Genomic DNA, 20,768 nt, shown 5'->3' with positions numbered 1-20,768 from the left:
CAGATGAGTTCATTAAGGGAACAGCTCACATTGTAGGCTCCTATTTAATCAAAAAAATAGGAGGCCCGGTAGGGGACAATGGAGAGGGATTTGGATAGGGGCCTCTGCGTAGAAGACAAGTTTGACTAATGGTGAATGCTCCTGATGCCGAGATGGGAGGTTAGGGGAAGTGAACTGTACACATACAGTATTCCTCGGCCAGTCCAGATCAATACCCAGCAATGCGTCCGCAGGCAGGGACATGTAAACAGTAATGACATTTAAGACTCGAACATGAGATGCTCAGGAGCAACGTAATGGAGCTGGGCAGTGGCTGAGGACCGGAGGAGGAAGGAAAAGAAGAGCATGTTCTGGCCCCTGGACATGACAGGTGCAACCAAGCGCACAGCCCAGGTCAACCAGACCTGCGACAATGGCTATTGCCTACAGGGGCCAAGAACCAAACTCATCCCCCGGTACACAAGCAGATTGGATAGCCAGGCAGAGAGCTGAGGTGTTTAAAACTGGCAGATTCCTCTGCAATGGGAAGTGTCACTCCCATTGCAGCACTGGAAGCACAAGCATCTTGCGAGGCTCTCCTGAGCAGACAGCATCAGCGAGCGGTGCGGTGTCACTGTCTACGTGGAGGAGAACGAGAGAGGTGGAGGAGGACGAACGAGGGCGAGAAGCAGCTCACATGCCCAGATACTCGGGGGATGGGTCATGGGTGTGAGCGGGTGGACAGGCGGACAGGATTCGAAACAGGAAGAGGAAACCCTGACGCAGTAGCTGGCCTGTTGTGGTCAGTCCCAGCAGACACCGAGGCTGGAGGGTGTGCGGAGCAGAGCAAGGAGAAGTTTGCACGTCTAACACTTGTGCTTACACAGACAACAGGCTTTGGTCTCCAGAACAGTTGTTCCACCAGGTTCTGCCAGAGCTAAATATGCTTCCAAATGACAAGGATATTTCTTAAAAAGGACTCCGTAGGCAGAATGCTCAGATGATGCTCCGAGGCTTCACGGAGTACATATGTGCTAACGGTGAAAGCCGTTATCGCTGCACATCAAATTGGGTTCCCTGTAGAGATGCTGCCTTTGGAGAACAGATGCTGAAGCGTCTCACAAATCTGCCGCGTGTTCCGGCCTCTCCTCCTTTCAGCCAGGCACAGCCCATGCACGTTTCTCTTTGGAGCTTTACTTTGTTGCTGCGCCTTCAAGAGAGGAACCGCAGACTTGGCCTTGGCCCCCGGGGCTTGGGGATGGAGAGGAGGGAATGGGGACAGGCTGAGCAAGCACCGTGTCCCTCTGTCAGAGCAATGTGGATCTGAGCCTGGGCAAGTGCTCCTCTATGCTGCTAATACTTTGAGAGCAAAGGGCTAGTTAACCACCCTTTGGCTCCTGCCACCGCACAGGCGACGAACATGTAGCATGGAGCCACCGGTTTCGTTCCAAATAAGGGGAGAAGCGGTGCCAGGGCTGAATTTCAGCAAGCCTGAGCAAGGGGCATAATGCTCACGGATTTGCTGGCCACGTGGCCTTTTCAGTCTGCAGAGGGTGCAGCCACAGCTCTGAGTGCCCCACAACAGGTAACAGGTGGCCACAGCTGTGTACAACATCAGGCCTGATGGAAGCGAGGGATGGTGGCACGAATGCTGATGGTACATCTGATCTCAGCTCCTAACCCAGGCCAAATCCCAGCAGGTACCAGTTACAAAACGATACACTCCACAGAGCGGTAGGGTGCTGATTACTGGGCTAAGTGGCCCTTTAACCAACATTAACCTAATTGCCAGCTGATAGATCGCCTGACTGAAGCATATGGCGAGTCATTACAGCCTTGGAAGGCAGTCTGCCCGCAGAACCCTTAAGAGGGTCCTTTTATCTGTGTTCATCTTTAAAAGGCAGCTCTCACGCTAACACTTGCTGTTATCTGCCCAGGATAAATGTTTTAATGATGTTAACAAACTTTGAAAGCTTGAGAGCTGTAATTAGAGCCATGATTTTAAAAAAAGAAAAAGAAAATCAGGGTTTCATGCCATCAAAGGGGGGTAATTTTACAATCTCCCATCCTTTGTTCGGAAAATAAAATAAAATACTAGTGTTACACCGTAACGGCCGGAAAACACTACAGCTTCAAAATGCATTGCTTTGGACCGTTTCTCCTATCGGTCGTATGGCAATCTGTCTTTGCACCTCAATAGCGTCTTTCACTCAGCGATTAGAAAGCTGCTTATGAATGTGGAGATGCGTGCGGCCCGTCTGGCAGCAACCTTTAGATAAGGACTGCTAGCCCAGGAGGAAGGAGAGGCGCACAGTAGTAATGGGATGAACCTGACCTGTCTCCTCCCTGGAGTGGCGGGTACCCGGCACCTGTGTCCCACATTTACCAGCAGACGCTCAGAGGAGCCCAATCCAGGTCCCAATCGAATTTTGTACAATGAGCCCCCCCAGCTTGCCACCACTCTTCTCCTTTCCCCTGGCTTCATGGGTGCCCTAACAGGTCCCAGGCCTCCCTACAAACACTGAGTCCAGCCCTTACCCCGTTCTGGGGTGGCCTAACATGGGGGAGCATGACTGGCCCGTCCCTCCAGTACACGCCAGGTTTCTAATGCTCGGCTGATGTTTTTTCCTAGCGAATAAATGAACCGACTCCAGCGGAGGCCTTTATGTCGGATTAAGCTTCTGGCACTAAGCACACGCCTAATAAATGGCGGGGATGCACTGCACTTGGGGGAAGGGAGGAGGGCAGGCTGGGCGTACGCAGCCAGGTCTGCAGGAAAGCTGCAAGGGCCACGGCGCGCTGGGAAACTGAACGCTTCACAGAAGGTTAAAGGGCCTTTGAATCCCCAAGTCCTGATCCTCTGCTGGGGGAAACCGGCCTGGTCTAGCACAGGCAGAGCTGTGCCAATGTAGGGCTGCTAACGAGGTGCACTTGCTGCCATCCCAAGGCAGCCTGATGGTGCCAATGCAGGGTTGGCGCCTGATGGTGCACTTGCTGCCCTCTCAAGGGCCATGAGGCCGGGCCCGGTGCATTTGCAACGCCGGAAGCTGAAAGCATGGCTCCGTGGGGGGCAGGTTCCCCGAGAGACCGAGACGGGCAGAGGGCACTCACTGCTCTGCGACGATGTACTGCTCTCGCAGGGGTGTGCACGGCACCCCTGCCACCCGCACGCTGTGGGCGATCTCTGAGAAGTCCAGGCCCAGGTTCACACCGCGGATGGTCACGTGTGTCCCTCCTTCTGGGGGGCCGGACACGGTCAGGATCTGGAGGGAAACAAAGCACAGCATCTCTGTTACCAACTCCCCTGGCACACAACGCCTGTCACCTGCTCAAGCCCCGGCACGCCCCCAGCACCTGGCCACAGGACAGTCAGCCGGGAATTTTTCAGTTAAAGGTCAATTTACTGGTACTTTCCTGGGAGACAGAAGACCTTATCTCAGGTGTTTTCTCCTCCTGACTCAGAGTGGGGACATGACCCTTGCACCTTCAGTGCATGTCCTGGTCACTGGGCTAGTCCAGGGTGCAAATAATCTCAAACAGTTTGCATCTCAGCTCACTGCAACATCAGGAAATATTCGAAGTCCAGACGATATGTATTATGTATTACGTAGTTAATCCACCACTAATGCAGTGCTGCTCCCCGAAGGAGGAGAAGAGTTGAAGGTGCCCAATTCTCCTCACTGCTTCCCACAGAGCAGCTTGTGTGGATCTGATGGAGAGGGGCAGGAATGGGCCAACTTCTCTATAGTTGCTCCACTCCTGCGGCCTCGAGGTGCACTGGGCTTGCAGGGAGAGGAGTCAGCAGGGCTGTGAGCAGGACGCCGCAATGCTGACCCTCCATATACATGCCCCAGCCAAGGCTGCCTTCTGCCCCTTCAGACCACCAGGCGTGTAATGCCAATTAATTCATCTCCATGCAGAGAGAAAGGGGAAATGACCCAGGGATCCTCTCGGACGCACTCAGCTTTGTGAATGGAGCTTGTTTACACTGTCGTGCCTCGTTCGCACAACTGCACCAGTCCCACCAGCCCAGGAGCTCGGTGAACCTTTGGGCGGCGTCCCCACAAATCCCTGCGCTTCTTCTGCCTTGCGTTCTGCTTCATAGCAGCCTTTTATCTGGCAGGCTGCACGCAAGACGTGAACGCTGCAACAGAAACCACTTCCACCTGGCTCCTTGGGGCGGCCAAAGACTGCTGTTATCACCCCCAGCCCAGCACACGTCTGCCACTCTCTTTGATCCAGATCGTGCCGGGACATCTTGGAGTAGGCTGGGGAGTCTGGCCCGTGCCTGTGCTGCCGATGCCCGGGGTGCTGTGGCTGGCAGAGGCCGGAGCAATATTGGTCACAGAAGCATCTGTCGGAAGGGCAGGATCCACTCCCTCTTTATAGACTTGTACAAAAGAGAGCCACCTTTCAGGAGCTGGCCACAGCTCTGGAGAACTTCATTAAGTTCTGCCTTGGACGGTCTCTGAATGTTAACACCGCATTTTATTAGCAAGTCAGGCAGCACAGGAGCACCTCGAATAACTCTCGGAAATGTTAAAGGCCAAGGAGTAAGCTGCGAGCTGTCTGTTTATGGCATGCCTCAGCCGTAATCGTTTCCACTACCTCCTCCCCGGCATCCCATTAAACATAACCACGCGCCCGGCAGGCGGCATGCGCTAGTATAAGGTGTGGTCCTGGGATCTGGCCCCAGCTGCCAGAGGCTTAGTTCTGGTTTAGCCACCGTGGACCTATGCGTGTCACCTGCCTTCTTCGTGCCCCAGCTGTACCAGGCGGCAAGGGCACTGAGGCTCCTCGTGCGGCAAGACTGCTCATTAAGAGCAGTAGTTATCATTATGAATGCGGTTATTATTATGCAGTTGTCATTCTTAATGCAAGACTTATCCTGTCCTCCCATAAAGTCAGGGCTTCTGTCTGCAGTTTCCAACTTCTGGCCCCTCCATCCTCCCTCACTCTTCTGGCTGGCTGCTCACTTTCACTCTCACCTTCACATCAACTCTGAGGAGCCTCCTAGATGAGATCTGGGTTGCTTAGCACACACAAGCGGATGCCTGGACACTGATAAATGCTTATCAAGCCAAATATACAATATCTATCATGGTGATGAGTTGTGCTAGTGCCCCATCAGAGCAGCCCTTGCTAGTCCTTTTGTATGGAGCAGGCCCAAGTGGCAGCAATGGCTTTTACTGGCACGTGCCCCATCCGGTGCTCTCTGGACGAGGCCCTGCCCGCTCCCTCCTCTCACCCTGCTCGGGCCTTTTCCCACTCTCACCAACATCAGTAGGAGAGCTTCATGTCTTCTGCTGTCTACAGGAACCTCTTTTTCTGCCTTATTTATTCCACTGTCTTTCAAAGCTCAGCTGAAGCCATTTCTTCTCTCCTGTGCTTAATTTCTCTCTCTTCACCTCCGCTCCTATTTATTATTTACATCTGAGGAGGCATTGAATTTGGCAAAATGTTCTGGGATGCAGCTTGTTGTGCAACTTGCATATAATATATGGCTGCATTGTATTTTAAAACACCTCTTCTTTCCCCTGCCTCTGCTTCAATTTCTATCTCCCTCAGCACTTGGCCTTACGACTGAGGCTTTAATTTATTCACCATACAATGTCTGTTGTGTTTTCTGTAACTCATACCATGTAGCCCGTCTTGTTCATTTAGCGCCGGAAAGCATTGTGTGCCTATAAAAGACGCTATACGAAACAAATTTGTATTGTATTATACTGAGCACTGGAGGCCTGGGTTGGTGATGTTCACGCTGCTAGTTAGACAGCACTTGAACACAGTGGTTCAACTGTTTTTGACAATTTATTTCCCTTACAACCGTCTATTATGTTGCATCTTATTTGTCGCAGTATTTACAGGACTGCGCTGGCTGCCTTATCACACCCCAAACAAGTCACGGCTTGCCATTTTCTGATCCAAGCGTGACCAGTGAAACTAGAGTGTATTGCCAAACAAAACAGCACTGGGGGTTTTTTTATAGTGAAAATATCCTGACCTGGAAAACGCCCAATCCGTGGTTCCATTCAACCTAGATTTTAGTGGCCGCTAATTGAACAGTTTTGAAGTAACTGTGCCATAAAGGAGCCCCAGGGCTAGAACAGATGCATTCAATTAATTACAGCTGGGGAGATTCAGTCAAAATCACAGAAAAGAAAGCCGTCTTAAAGGTCCCGTGACATCAGAAGTGGGTGACCCCTCGAAGCAGCACTGGACCCGGCCTGATGAGGCCCAGCTGCCAGGCTGAGACGGCCGTGGCATTCGACCTTGGGCTCTTTTCACACACCACGCTCGGACCCTGCTCCTATGTGGGTGCACGACCCAATTAGACAGAAATTCTGACCTAGGGCTGCTGCCGACACCACTGCCTCCGTCTCCTGCCATGGTTGGTCACCCTTGGAGGCTTCGTGAACTGGAGAAAGTAAAGGCGGTTTAAGGGTAATTGAGTTTTTTGGTCTGAGGTGTAGGGAGGAAAAGCTCTGAGTAACACGAGCAACCCTGCCATCCCCAGCTGTCTCCTGTATCTTCTTATCTATTTGTTCACGCTTTTATGCTCTGCTCATCCTCCTGCTCTTTCAGTTTCCCCTCGGCAAGTCCAATCATAAATGTCTCCAGAACATCTGTTTTCAATTAAAGCACTGGGTTGGGAGTTGGCACCTCTGGACTCTCTCCCCAGCTCTGCCAAAGACTCCTCACACGATCATGCCTCCCCTCTGCCTCAGTTTCCCCATCGGCAGGATGGGAATGTGAGCCTCCCCTTCTTTTGCCAAGCATTTCAGTGCTATCAGGCAAGGCAGCGGAGTGTGAAGCATTGCAGCGTTAGCACAAAGGTGCGGCAATGCCACCGAGGTGGCAGGAGACGTGACCTTGTATGATCCGGAGCTATGCCCTCATTACAGCCCCGTGTGACTGCTGCATTCGTGCAAACTGTTGCAGCTCCTATTTGTGCCAGCTCAGCCACGGAGCGTGGCAATGACGTGCTCAGGGTCATGAGACAAGCCGGTAGCGAAGCCAGCGGTAGGGTCTGGGTGTCCCGACTCGCAGTTGCTCCTGCTCTAGCCACAGAACCGCATCCTACTACGGGAGCTGGGAAAGGAACCCAAGAGTCCCGGTTCCCACCTCTTTGCTGGTCTCATCAGATAATACACCCTCCTATGGAGCCACTTCATTTGCACACCTAAGTTTGCCTCCCCCGGCTTCATGGCTCACCATTTCTGATGCAAAACAGCGCTCAGCAACAGCAAAGCGGGACACGTGTGCATGAGAGAGGCCAAGACCAAGGATGCTTTTCTGCCACAGGAGAGCCACGGGCCCAAAGAGCCCAGCAGACCATCTCATTTCAGCTCACACAAAATGCCCAGACAGTGCGAAGGAAATTCCTGGCCGCACCGAGAAGGAGGGGAAGGAATCCACCCACCTTCTTCTCCTCTTCCCATTTCTTATATTCTCAGGTATCTGGATCCCAGCTGATGAGCCCAGCGGGGACCCAGCACAGGAGCATACCTAACTCCTCATCCCGGCATGATCCCTCCTTGTCTCTGCCTTTTCTGATAGCGCATTCAGCACCTAATTGTTATCTCAGCAGAGAGACTCCATTATTCAGCCTGACATCTCCCCCCCCAGCTGTTTGTTGCAGTGATGTTATATTAATGAGGCCTGCAAATAAATGAATAGGAGATCAGAGCGCTGCGTGTTCTCCAGAAAGCGAGTTTTTTAATTTATTTATCGTGGAGACTGCAGACCGGGGGGAAGTTTCTTGCCGCTAAAGGGACATCACGGGCACAGGCTGGGCCCTGGACTCAGATCGCATATGTGGAAGGACTGCATGCCACTGAGCTGTTTGTTTTATTTCAGTGATAACATGAGCTTTCCCTGCGGTGCGCTGGATATCCAGACACAAGAGCTCTGGGTCTGAGAAAAGAGACCCAAACGCACAGGAGAGCTGCGCACTGGAGAGATGGACAGGATCCTTGGAGTGTGAACATCACTGGCCATAGCAGCACGGCCGTATACACGGGGCCAAACTCCACCAGCGCAACCGCGCTGAATGCTCGACCAGGAGGCTGAGGGCGAGGATCACCGGCACTCCCTGGTTTCCGATTTAATCCGGCTCCACTAAAAATCAATGGGTTCCCCCTGACCTCATGGGATGCTGAGTGTCTCGCATCAGCCCAATGCGTAGCTGGGCCACGTGGACAAGGGTCCAGGAGCTGAGATGCGAAGCAATGCTTTAATGAGCCCCTTGTCCAGTTCCTGGGGATTTTCCTGGGAAGAAAATTTTGGTATCCTCAGGTTTTGCTCTCATTTGGCATGAAGTCCCATTCCAACATTGCAAGGGAGCAAGACCTTCTGAGGAAGGTGTAGAGTGAACTGTCCCCCCCTAGATGAGGGCAAGATATTATTGCATCAGCAGGAAAGATTTCTCGACCGCCTTGTCCCTTGGATAATGGCAGAACCGCCAAAGGAAATAGGCAGAAGTCCCACTACCTCTGTTATTTAAAAGAAACCTAGACTTGCCAACCCCAGGTATAAATTCAAGGTGCCAGACTCCAGAAAAACACAAGATTACCATGAAAATCACGAGACTTATAACCAGTGCTGGGATCTTATCACTTGCCTCTGGTTTTGAGTCTGAAGGATCCACTTAGATCATGTCTTCAAGTTTTTCTTCCTCAGTTGTGCAGGACAGAAACTTAGTTTTGTATTTAAGTGACAGCTTAGAGTCTTCTAAATAGCAAGACTTGGGGACCTGGGGCTTCAAGGAAAAAAGGTCAAGCATCAGGAGACTTGTGATAAAACACAAGCGGGCGACGCTGGAAGACTCGACTGAGCGATTCCCCTGAACTGGACCGTTTTCTCTTGCTGACCCTGACACAGAACATGTCCATCTGCCAACAAAAGCAACTCTATTTCCGCTCCATCTCAGAGTCTGCCAAGGTGAATCCCCTAAGCCTCACATGGTCTCTGGAGAGGCTCCTTGCACCTCTAGATTGAAAGGATGAGTCATAGGCCTGGCCGTGGAGACAAGAAATACGTTGCAGCTAAGATATGCTCTTTTTTCTTGTTTAGGCAGCGCCAACATTGCTTTCAAGTTGGACGGTGATGAACTATCCCAAGGCAGTGCCCAGCCTGCAGCTAGCACGGATGCTGTGGGACCGGGGGCTCGTGCCCGGAGGATGCACGTTGTTGTGGTCGGGGCTGGGCACTGGTTCTTTCATTCTGCTTCATGCAAGGAGGGGAAAATCAATCCAAGGCTTTCCAAATCTTCTCCTTTTCTGCTGAGGTTCGTATTTCTCATGACCTGAGACTGCAGGGGACTGGAGAAAGCACCAAAAGGGAAACAGAGAAAGCAGTCACAAAGGGTCAGGGGTCTTCTCAGGTGTCAAGCACCGAGGGTTTCCTTTTCTAGAGCTTAACCCAACTACCAGCTCAGTCATAACATGGATGGTGGGTGTTGGGACAAGGAATAGGGAATTTTGTACCCATAAAGGGGAGCTCTGAGAAAGATTAGTGGGGAAGAAGAGCAGCTGAAGAGTTCCTCACCTGCGGTTTGCACAGATCAAGAGATTCTTGAACTGCTCCCTCTTCCAAGAGGCCTTGAATACTCTTCTCCTAGGGCAAGTTTGTTACTATAGTGATTATAAGGGGGGAAAAAAATGCTACAGCCTTCTGCGAAAGCCAAGCCGCAGCCTGTAAAACAAACCCAGGATGAAGACGGACTGAGGAGAGGCAGGACTCTCCGAGCAGGTTGTGATGAACTCTGCCGCCTGGTTTTGCACCCAACGTCTTTGTGCAATCAGTACCACAAGTGTTGCTGTTCCTCCACTTGCATTTGCCAGCCCAAAACCGCATCTGAATTGTTAAAAACCAGCAGAGGTGAAAACACACAGCAGAAGGGGCTGCAGCTACCGTGCCATTCGAAGTTGGGACTGGACGGTCAGGAGCACATCCAGAGGGGCTACAATCTCTGCCACTGCGTGGGAGATGAGATGCCTCATGGAAATGCTGAGCACTCTATGTTTTGAGACCAGCCCTTCATTCTGGCTCTTTCCTGCCATGTGATGATGATGGAGTGAAGTTAATCAGAACCTGACACCTTATAATAATAAGTGTTGTTTCTTGTCAGAACGTAACAAATGGAGGCATTAGCAACAAAAAGAAACCTCAAAATAGTCACATTGTTCGATGCGCGGTTGGGAGTTGCTCTGATACCCTAGAGAGATGCGCCAGCCCTGGACCTACAAGGGCCACAGCAGCAGAGGCAGGAAGGAGGCGGGATGCACACAAGGGACCACTCCAGTTTGGGCCAGCCACATGCACTGCTGCCCCAGGGCAAAGGATCAGTGGTGACGAGCAACTCTGCTACTTGCCCCAGGGCAGCTGACCCTGACTTCGAGCTAGCGTGAGCTGCACTGCTGCTTGCAAGCCACTCCTGTCTTCTAACGCCTAGCGCGAGGAAGATGGTGAACCTGTATTTTAACTCATGAAAAGTGAATTCACGTCTTCACTTCTCAGTAGGGCTCAGAAACAAAACAGCAGTGTTAAATCCTGCTTTGTACAGGAGCCACCAGCTCTGCTTATCTGGCTGGCTTCATTCTAGCCACTAAAATACCGGGATAGAGGCCGTCCTCCTCCAGCCATCTGTGACAGTACTGTAATGCAAAAGCCTGTACGAACTTTCTTGTTTTGGTGAAAGCCAGTATTTCCACTTAGCTTAAATTGACGAGGAGCAGATTTATGCTAACCTGTATTAAACCTGAACAAGAGTGTCTGCACAGGAGTTGACACTATGCTGGTTTAACAACTGATCCAAGTTAAACTGATGCAGCTCATGTGAAAGGCCTTAACTGAACTGGCGCAGCCCTCATTGTCCCCTGCCTGGTCCTCGGTGCAGCCTTTTACCCCATACTGTAGCAGCGTTGTGCAGGCGCTCTGTGCACAGTTTGCACAGGGGTAAATGGCAGTGCAGGAAGCACGAGGCCTTGAGACTGTACTGGGAATCAGCTAAGTGAGACCTCAAAGTCTCCCTTCATGCACACCCTGTCCAAGAAGCCCCTGTATTAGTGCAAGCATCCCACCACTAGCCGCTTCACAGTGGGTAATGCCTCCCAGAGACACTTTGTCTAGGGACCTCACTTCCCTGACTAGCTTGTAATCCACAGAAATTAATTACAGATTAAATCACTCTCCTGTTTTAATTAGCTTCCAAACAACAGGGTGCAAGTGGGCACCCAGGACCGGCGGTGCGATCTCACAGTGGATAGCCAAGGAGCAGGGCAGTGGGGTCGTACATTCTTGGCATGGGCTCGAGCTACCAATTCCCATCACAGGAGGAAGTGGGATGTTTTGCTCGGGACAGATGACATCCTATGTGCAGACCAGGAGGCGGCAGGCAGCCAGGCGCCGATGGCCCTCCCAGACCGATGCAACCGAACAGAACAAGGTCGGGGTGACGGACAGACAGCGGGACAGCCCAGGATCCCCGCGGCTGCGCTCCCTTACCTCGGTGATGCGGGGGTTGGAGCATTTGACGTTCCTGCTGGACCAGTCCAGCCAGGGCTGGTGGGGGGAAGAGCTGCAGTGCTGGCGGAGGGTGCACTTCGCCTCGCCGCTGCACCAGCCGCACTCGAACTTCTGATCCGCTTTCAGGCACAGGCCGCAGCTCTCCCGCTGGGCCGCGCACTTGTACAGGTGGACTGCAGGGAAGAGGAGAACGACACGGGCTGAGCACACCGAAGTTTACCTTGCGGGACCAAAGGAGGTCCGCCTGCTTGGAGCAGCACCGCAGAGGAGAAGCTGCCTCCTGGGGCAGCAGGGGAACCAGGCAGCACACTGGAAAGAATAAGGGATATCTGCAAGCAAAGGGGCAAATCTCAGACCTCAGCCAAGTCGCATCACTCAGTGCAGGAGGGCGGAGGCCTGTGGGGCTACAAGCGTCTTTCAGGGCACAACAAGTCATGAGCTTCCTGGAGAAGCTGCTCACATCTCTATTGCCCCATCTCTAAGGCCATGGGGAGAGGTAACGTCAACCCTTAGCTTTAAAAGGGCAAGGGGGCTCACTGTGTGGAAGCAGGCACGTGCTCCTTCAGTATAACCATTACATCTGCATGCTCCGGCAGTGGTCCAGAGGACCTAAATCTCTGCAACTCTTGCCCAGAATGAAACAGGGTTAATACTGCACCAGGGTGAACAGCTACAGTGTCACAGCCCGTCGGACTTGATACCGATACCGTTGCTACCTCTGTCTGCCCTCATCCATACTCCACCGTGGGGATGGTGGATGTCCACGTGAGCAGCAACAGCTCAGGTGTAGCCATCAGCAAGTAGGCAGCAGCCTTGCAGTGTCATTCATGATTGAAAGGCAAAGCTTGCAAAGCCCATGCTAGCCCATATCCCTCCTGTGCGTGCAGTTTTGTTAGCAACAGGGCACTTAGGCCTTCTCGTTCCTGCTTAACCTCTTTCCAGATGTTCGCAGACATTATTGCTCCCATGCTTGCTTTGGAAAGCAGTCTTGAAAACCTCTTTGTTTAGTTTACTTCCCTGACCTAAACCAAGAAAGAGCGCATTCAAACAACATCTCCTTTTCCACAGGAGCCGGGCAGGGTTTCCAGCCACTTTTCTCATATATCAAGGTACCACGGAAAGCTTCAGAGCATTTGAAAGCCAAACACAGCTCAGGCATGGACAGCAGGAACGTGTTAAGTGGAGGTCCCTGGGGCAGTAAGATAGGGCTCCCTAAAGGCACCGCTTTCAGGAGGATAGCCTGCTGCTTTAGGAGGTCTGTTCCGGTGTTTGCAGGGCTGCAGTGATTCATTCTGGTACCCGATATATTTTCCTATGGAGCTCCGTCTATACGAGGAGTAGCTGGAACTGTAACGGGTTTCTTTCCCTGTCAAGACCCGCTTGCATTATAAGCGCTACTTGGCTCACTTTAAAGCAGATGCGTTTTCTGGCAGTCATTTCTTTTAATGCATGCTTTTTGAACTTGGTCGTGCCATCCAGAAGCTAAGGCCACATAACAGCATCCAGACGGAGCGCTGCTCTTGCTGGGCGTCTCGTAAAAGGGACGCACAGCGCACGCACCGAAGTCCTGGCCAGCGAGTCACACAATGTTGTCTTTTTAGCGGGACATAAAACCAAGGCGCTGCTGACTCGCCATCATTAGGGAGACCTATGGAGTTTTTCATCAGGCTAGGTCAGACTGGGCCATAAGAAGTGAGCTACCTTTATATCCCCAAGGCCACCCTGCTAGACGAGGGCTGAAGTGCGCTGGTGAGTTAGTGGAGAAACAGAAGCATGCCCTGTTGCTGCCTCGCTTAGGACCAGTCCCTTAAAGATGAGGGTCTCTGACGTGACTACAGAAATATAGGCAGAGACCACAGAGTATCACAGTGATGTTGGCTAACCAAATACTGGCTGTGGCCAGCACAGCTTTACAGGCCAGTCTGCTCCCTGACCTGTATCACAACCCTCCCCACCATGACTGAAGGAGAGGAAACCCTGCAAGAAATCGAATGGCCGTTACCTTTCAAATCCTCAGGGTTGTCGATAATGAAGTTTCCATTCCAAACCACAGCAAAATCCACGGCTAAGTTGCTTATGTCCATCCCGTCGTAGAGATACTAGGGAAGACAAAGAAATGCATCTAGAGAAAGTGCTTGGGAAGGAGCAGCATGTCGAAAGAGATACCACGGGGAAAGAGATTTTTTTTTTTAAACCTTGAGAACCCAGTACCTAAAAGCACGTGATGGTGTTTGCATGACTGACAACGCTAACTCTCATCGCTAGGATCCTCAGAGTCCCTTCTCCTTGCCAGGGAAAGATAATTAAAAGCTGTAGATGGCCCCTGTGAGCAGTAATAGATTAATTATCCCAGTCACGCTGGCTGTCCTCTTCACCCAGACACTAGTTTACCAATTCAGTCCCTCTGTTTAATGAAACTGGAAGGATCGCTGCCCAGGAGGCAGGCTGGGCTGTCTCTCCTTCTAAACACCGCTCTTGCTGGGGGAAAAACACGTTGCAAAAGTTCTCACAACTGACTAAAGACCTATTCCTGTCGGCGTAGCTGCTTGATAGGTGCTGGAGCTGGACGGCTGTGGAGGTTAGGGAGTGGGATAGTGAAGCTCTTATTAAATTACCAGCTCAAATCAGCTTGGGGGGCGTTAACTTGAATTCCTCACCCTCTGTTGGATGTCTGGGGGCCAATGGACGATGGGTCTGGAGGTGTCGGCCCAGCTCTGGAGGACATGTTTACTTCAGCGTAATTAGGACAAACCGGGCTGTCTGCTGGCAGCCTTTGCAGAGCAACCCAGGCCTCCCAGCAGGCCCTAGCAAGGAAGTTTCCCCCCATCCCCACCCTTGCTGGGGATCAGTATAGGACTGCACCTTTGGTTATACTGTGCTTCAGCTCTTTGCTTTGGCTCCCTGTTTGTTCAACAGCGATAATGAGGCTTCCCTGAAGCAGGGCAGCTTTGAGTATTTGCCAGGTAATGCTTATAAATCACTTTGGAAAGGGAAAGTGATGCACAGTATTATTAGATGTATTATCTCCCCTGCTGCAGGGTCTACAGGGAAGTGTAGGTACCTGGTGAAATGTGGAAGAGGCAAAATTTCACGAACATCTGCCATGACTGGTGACCGAGGCCCTGCAGATCCCAGCGCAACTCCAGCCAGCTCTCCCTGCACTTCTCTGAGGGGCCCAGTGAGACCTGGTCGGGAATTACCATGTGTCCTGCCCTTCCTCCTGCTGTGGGCAGCCATCTCCTGCAAACAGGTGCTCTCGGGCGCTTCCTACCCCCGCACCTGGGTTTTGATGAACAGGTGAAGTTTGCCCTGTGCCTACCAGGGCCCCCATTTCATTTTCTATAATGGGGAAGTGTCATATAAGAAAGCTAGAGCCCTCCCTGCAAGAGGGGCTAGGTTATTGCAGGTCACCGGCCCAGCGGCTTCTCACAACCCTGAAAGTTGCCACAGCATCTCCCACGGGCAATGCCACCCTGCCCATTGCAGGCTAAGGTGTAGGTACCCCCCGGAGGCCCCTCCCTCGCGTCTGTGTCTCTCCACGTTACCGCGTCCCCTCCCGCAGCAGCCGTGTCCCTTTCCCCTCTTTCCCCGCAGCTTCCCAGCATTACGTGCTCTCTCGGGCGGCTGCGACCTGGGATTTGGCAGCCTCCTGATAAGAGGCCTGCGATTCTCTTTATCTCTCTGGAGTGAATTAGCTTGCCTTAACACCTCTGTCGCATTCTCCTCCCGCTGACCCCCCACAGCCACAGACAGGGAGCTGCCAGATAAAGGATCTTCTCCGGGGCCAGTATTATAATTAAACACCTTCACATGCCTACAGCAGGTTCCCGACTGGAATTCAGGATGAGTTTAACCCTTGGAGTCGTCGTTCCCTGCAGCTCACCACCGCAGGCTTCTTCTGCCTCTTCTTTCTCTGCCTAAATTCCCAGTGCCCCTGCACCGATGGCAGCACCAGGGCGGGTGCGCTGCTAGGGGTGCGGGGGCTGATTTATTTAATGACTAACACCCCCGTGCACAGACAGAAGCACGGCCCTTGGTTACAGAGCTCGGTGCTCCAGGTCCGACACCGATTTCCTCTGTGGCCTTGGGTGCGGGATGTAGCCCCACGGCTCTGGCCCTCCTGTCTACAGGCAGAGGTCACGCAGAGAGCGGTGCAGTGCAGCCCACATGCAGGCTCTGCAGCTGCCTCACACTAGCATTCATCCATGGGCGCTCAGGAGTGGAAGAAACTCCTGCTCTAAGGAGCCTGGCTGCCCAAATCTGTTTGCACAGCAGCCATCGATGGCTGCTCCCACTCCCATCCTCTTCTATCATTGCGGCCCTTCCTATTCCTGGCCAACTGGGCATCTCCCTCCCATCCCCGGGGGCTTTATCTGCCCTCTGACTCCGACAATGCGCCCCGCTTCCCAAAGTCCCAGGCTCTCACCGAGCTGTTCTGGCACTGGACGCTGGAGCTGTTGAAGCGCAGCGCTGGTACGCGATGGATCACGCCCTGGATGTTGAGGACGCACTCGTAGCCCCGCTGGCCCGACTGGGGCTGGGGCAGGTTTCTGGCTTTCAGTGTGATGGGCTTCACCTCCCCCACGGGGATAAGGATCTCTTCCGTGGGAAAGAGCTGCGGGCAGTCCTGCAAGGAGGAAACACAGAAACTCAGTGCTCCAGTTAGAGGACACGTGCCTTCATTCAACCCCAGGCCTGGCCATACTGAACTTGGGGACACAAATCTGGGTTTAAAGCCTGGGTCTTTATCTGGTTCTTTGCTCCTTTCCACTGGTCTTTAGGCTGGAGTCCAGCGTGTCTGAGCACAGTGAATCCTCTTCGCCCGCCGCCTCTGCCCACAAGGCAAAATAACCCCCGGTCACAATTTCCTGTGCAGGCAGCGGAGCTGATATCTCCACCGCAGTCGCGTGAGCGGAGATGTTGCTATTCAGGAAACAAATAGACGGCTCCGTCGTCCTTCCAGCTTGTTGGAGGTTATGGATTTTATCTCCCGGGACACAAACCCCGGGAGCCCCTCACCCTTCGTCTCCTCCTCCGCGGCTGGAGGCAGTGCATTATCAACCGCCTCGGCTCCCCAGCCCTGGAGGACCAGGGTTTCGCTCTGAGGTGGATCGGAGGCTCCTGTCACATGCTAAAACCCTCACTCCAGGTTTCTTTTTTAATCTCGTTTCATTACCAGCCACCGCATGAGCGCGCGTCACTTCAAAAACACACTGATCACCACAGGACAGGCTTCCCTCTCGCTCCCAGGTGCTGTTTCTTTGCCGCCTTTCATCTTAGCTGAATTATTTCTCTCTCACAAGGATTTCAGAGTCTGCAGCCCACAAATCTCCCCCCCCCACCATCCTCTTCTGCCTCTGCCCATCAGTTCACACCTTGGGTTTCTCTAAAGCAGCCTCCTCTGCAGAACAGAGGCCGCTCTCTAGGGCTGGGGACAGAAGTTACAAACCAGCCGGTTTAAGTCATCCAAAACTGACAGACAGAACAGAAGTGCAGTGCACGTAAACCACGTTCAACATGGCTGAAACTAGTCTTAAGATAAACCTGGTTGAATCTAGCATCAGACTTAACTGATTTGGGTCAAACTGGTTTGCAAAACTTCTGTCCCAGGCCTAGGAGCTCAGAGTCAAGGGGCCTGGGGCTGCTTCAGCCGATCCCGGTGGTAAGTCAGGTGTGGGACTCCAAATTTTGCCATGCTGCCGGCTGGGGTTGCTGCCACTGAGCCAAACCGAGGGCTCCCGCCGGTAAGAAGGGGCCTGATGGAGGACACGTGGACACAAGATGGGGCTGCTCCGTGCAGACGGGTGCCGGGAGCAGGGACACGCTGCCTGGGTACAGCCGGTGTGCTCCGGCTCTCGGCGCACTGTGCAGGCCAGCAAGGAAGCTGTGTGTACGTGCGGCCACATCCACAGATTTGCTGGATATATCACACAGAGCCAGATCAGGAGGAAGGCTAGTCATGGAGATGCCAGGCCTCTGCAGGGATGAACGCTGATGTCCCTGGAAGCCGAGAGGCTAACTCTCCGCCTTCTCGCCAGATCCTTTTGCCTCAAGGACTCTCCGGGAAATAGTTCCTTTCGATACCCTAAAGCTCTCCCACGTGAACAAAACCAGGCTGTCATCCCAGGAAATCCTTCCGTTTTCTAAAGGGAGCTGAAGGGCCTGGCGGGCAGCAGGGACGGCGCCGCTCGGGGCGGGCTGGTGATTCAAACAGACGGATCTCGCGATTCAGACCAAAGGCTCCCCTCCCTCCTGGCACGGGATCTGGGACGGCTCCAGCAGAGACACTCGGGGAGTCAAATGCAAACAGGCAGCGCGGCACTGCTCGGGCCCTAAGGCGCCGCATCCTGCCAGGTCAGAGTTACAGCAATTAGAAAGGCAACCGAGGAAACCGAGGGATGAGAACGGGGCTACTCAGCCGCAGGCCATAGGTCTGGGGGGGGGGGGGGGGGGGGGGGGGGGGGGGGGGGTGGGGGCGAAACACATGCACAAATTCCACTTGAGGCTTTTCCTGCTTCGGTCTGAAGAAACCTGTGTAGAAATGAAAAGGAAAGAGCAGCTAATGGGCTCCTTGTGCCACAGGGCTGAACAATCTGACTCCTACAGAGCTAACAGACTGTGACAGACTCAGGCGGAGAGTCTAATATAGCCCGGGATTTATCACTGGAGCCCCTCTCCTATCAAAGAGAAGGCTAAATAGGCTGCTCCTCTGTGATGCACAAATCCCTAACCAGGAGAGCTGGAGACGGACCAGGATGCAGGCGCAGAGCTGGGGCTAGAATAAGAAACCAAAGGCAACTAAAACTTTTCCTTTCCAGGGGAAGGGAGGAAAAGGACTCCTTCTCAAACTGCAAAGGGCTTCCAGTCCTGACCAAAGATCAAGTGACAGACTGGGCTGTACTAAAGATTTGGCTCGTGTCATTTGAAACTCAAATTAAGGTTTCAGAGTCCTTACCCAGAGCCGAATGAAACGCTCACTATGCAAATGATTTAACCTTTGAAATCCGTGTGATTTTGAGCTCATAAAACCTTGTGAATCTGGAGATGTTTTATTACAATTTTCCATGCAGAACTGGCCAAAACAATTTTCCTCTGCCTGGGTGTTTGCAACTAATGAGCCAAAAAAGTCATGACGCCAGAAATGGGGAATTCTGGGGGAAGTAACAGGGGCAAATGCCAGGTGACCTCGGGTCAGGAACAGCGCCGGGAGCCAAGAGGTCCTGAGCTCTGCTCCCACGCCCATCGCTGCCTGGGGCACAGCACGTGATTACTGATTATTTGCATTGCTGTAGTACCCAGGGGCCCCCACGCAGGAATCGGGACTCTGTCGCAAGGTGCTGTACACACACACACATGCATGCACATCGCCTGAAAGATTGCCCCTGCTCAAGCTAGGCACACGAAGAGGCAACAGGTGGACACAACACTCAGGGGAACACGGATGAAGCTTCGCACTGGCAGCATTTCTAGATGCAGTTAAATAAATGATGGCTAGATCAAACGGCTCTTGGGAGAGGAGTATCGTTAACTTCACTTCAGAGACAAGCAAACGGGCTCTGGGAGGGGCAGAGACTTGCTCACGTCCCTGAGGAGCAGGACGTCTCACTGCCCATCTAGGGCCAATGCCCAGGGAAGCAAGGTGGGTAGCTTGTCTCCAGCTCAGCGCCCGACTCCCCTTGCTAGCAATTCAACCAAGCCCCCGGGATGCAAACAGAGGCAGAGCTGTGCACACCCGCTCCAGGCCGGGCTGCCCATGAAGCAAACTCACAGATCTCATTAGCGATCCTTAGGTAGGCAAGCTGGAGCTCCCTGCCCAGTTACGGCCACCCCGGGGATCTGGTTTCTCCTCTGGCTCAAGCATGCTCCTAATGAGAAACAGACACTGTCCAGTTTGAGAGAGTCAGTAGCTTAAGTGACTGCCTCATAAACCCTCTTTTTAATGGCACTTTTCCTTATATATTTTTTATTTTATTTCTAACAGAGACTTTCGCGGATTAGCAGCCAAGAATGACTTGAAATGGCAGCCGAGGGAAAGCTGGCCATCGTGCCTTCGAAACGTGACCTTTCTTCCCATGCGCCAAGTTTACAAGCTGGAGGGGAACGCTTCCCCCTAGGAAATACCGAGAGGCTCCAGAAGCACAGGCTGAACCCAGCTGAGGATTAGACACTGGTCCACTTTGCAGGGGTCTTGAAATCATACAGACACTTTGGACAGCTCATGGCGCTCATCATCGAACGAGGGGCTTCTCCCCCAGCATCACTGAACATATTTTTTCCTTGCTCTCCTTATTGCGCATTGCTAACCAGAACCCACTCTCCACCCCAGAGCTGGCTGTATTTGGTGATCCTATATTTTGCCGTTAAGGCATCAAAGAAGAGCTAAAACAGACCCAGAATATGCCTAGCTCTTTCAGATCTCTTTAAGAAGCTCACCTTTGGGAACCTCTGGGATGAAAAGTCTTTTGTAACTGTAAATATTTTTAATGTGCTTTTCTAATAAAAGCCCCAAAGCAAATAACAAACTAGCAAAATTCTAGCTACTTTGCTGTAGGAGAACTTCAGGATTTAGCCCTAAAAAATGAATACAAGATACGTCATTAACCTTCCTGACAACTGTTATTCACTAGGCAAGCTGAGTGCTGCAGAAATGCTTTCTCCTACAAAGAGAAATCAAATCTGTAGAACTGAGACTGCTGGTAGCAAAAAAAAAAAAAAAAATTTCTATCATCATTAGAGGCAAGTAGGGCATCCTGGATATTTTTCTTCTACCAGAGGTTTCACTGGGGAAAAATGTCACATTGGGGCCCCGGTGAAAAGAGAGAGTCAGCCAGGCTGTGAGTGCATTGCACTCTGGGCACAAGGGAAAAATGCAGCCCCTCTATGTTGTTTGACAGCTCCAGTGATTGTATTAATAAGGGGATATTCATTTTGGAATGGAGGGAAAGGGAGGAAGATGCCACGTAGCCAACTGCACAGGGCACTTGTAGGGACCACATCACTGCTGGCTGTTTTTACTGAATTTATCAGATGAGTGAATGAAGCTAGAAAACCTGTAGGGGCTTGAGGAGGGTGCTGGGTTTGTTTGGAAGTGGCATGCATTACAGAAAGCACCGCTGGGGGACTCCACTCCCCATTTCCAATCCCAGCCCTCTGCCGCGCCTCAGGTTCTTTCAACAAAAAACCTGTTGATGCGATAACGCATGCAGCTAACTGTGCACATGTGTCTTGGTATGCGGCGTTCATGCAAATGGACACATAGC

General features: G+C 52.4%; 1 protein-coding gene across 1 annotated transcript in view; it reads right to left on the bottom strand.

Annotated features, from left to right (window-relative positions):
• PLXNA2 (plexin A2) overlaps positions 1 to 20,768 on the bottom strand; it is a 263,224-nt gene that overhangs the window by 64,570 nt on the left and 177,886 nt on the right. Inside the window, exons 10-13 of the mRNA XM_090026679.1 lie at positions 15,935 to 16,135; positions 13,511 to 13,607; positions 11,488 to 11,681; positions 3,091 to 3,242 (exon numbers count right to left, since the gene is read on the bottom strand). Coding sequence (XP_089882805.1) covers positions 3,091 to 3,242; positions 11,488 to 11,681; positions 13,511 to 13,607; positions 15,935 to 16,135 — 644 coding nt within the window. The remainder of the gene's footprint in view (positions 1 to 3,090; positions 3,243 to 11,487; positions 11,682 to 13,510; positions 13,608 to 15,934; positions 16,136 to 20,768) is intronic.

The sequence above is a fragment of the Crocodylus siamensis genome, chromosome 13 (assembly GCF_052110815.1).
Source record: "Crocodylus siamensis isolate JL-2025a chromosome 13, ASM5211081v1, whole genome shotgun sequence".
Taxonomy (NCBI): domain Eukaryota; kingdom Metazoa; phylum Chordata; order Crocodylia; family Crocodylidae; genus Crocodylus; species Crocodylus siamensis.
Note: the sequence above shows the minus strand (reverse complement) of the source record. Positions and strands in the feature narration are given on the sequence as shown.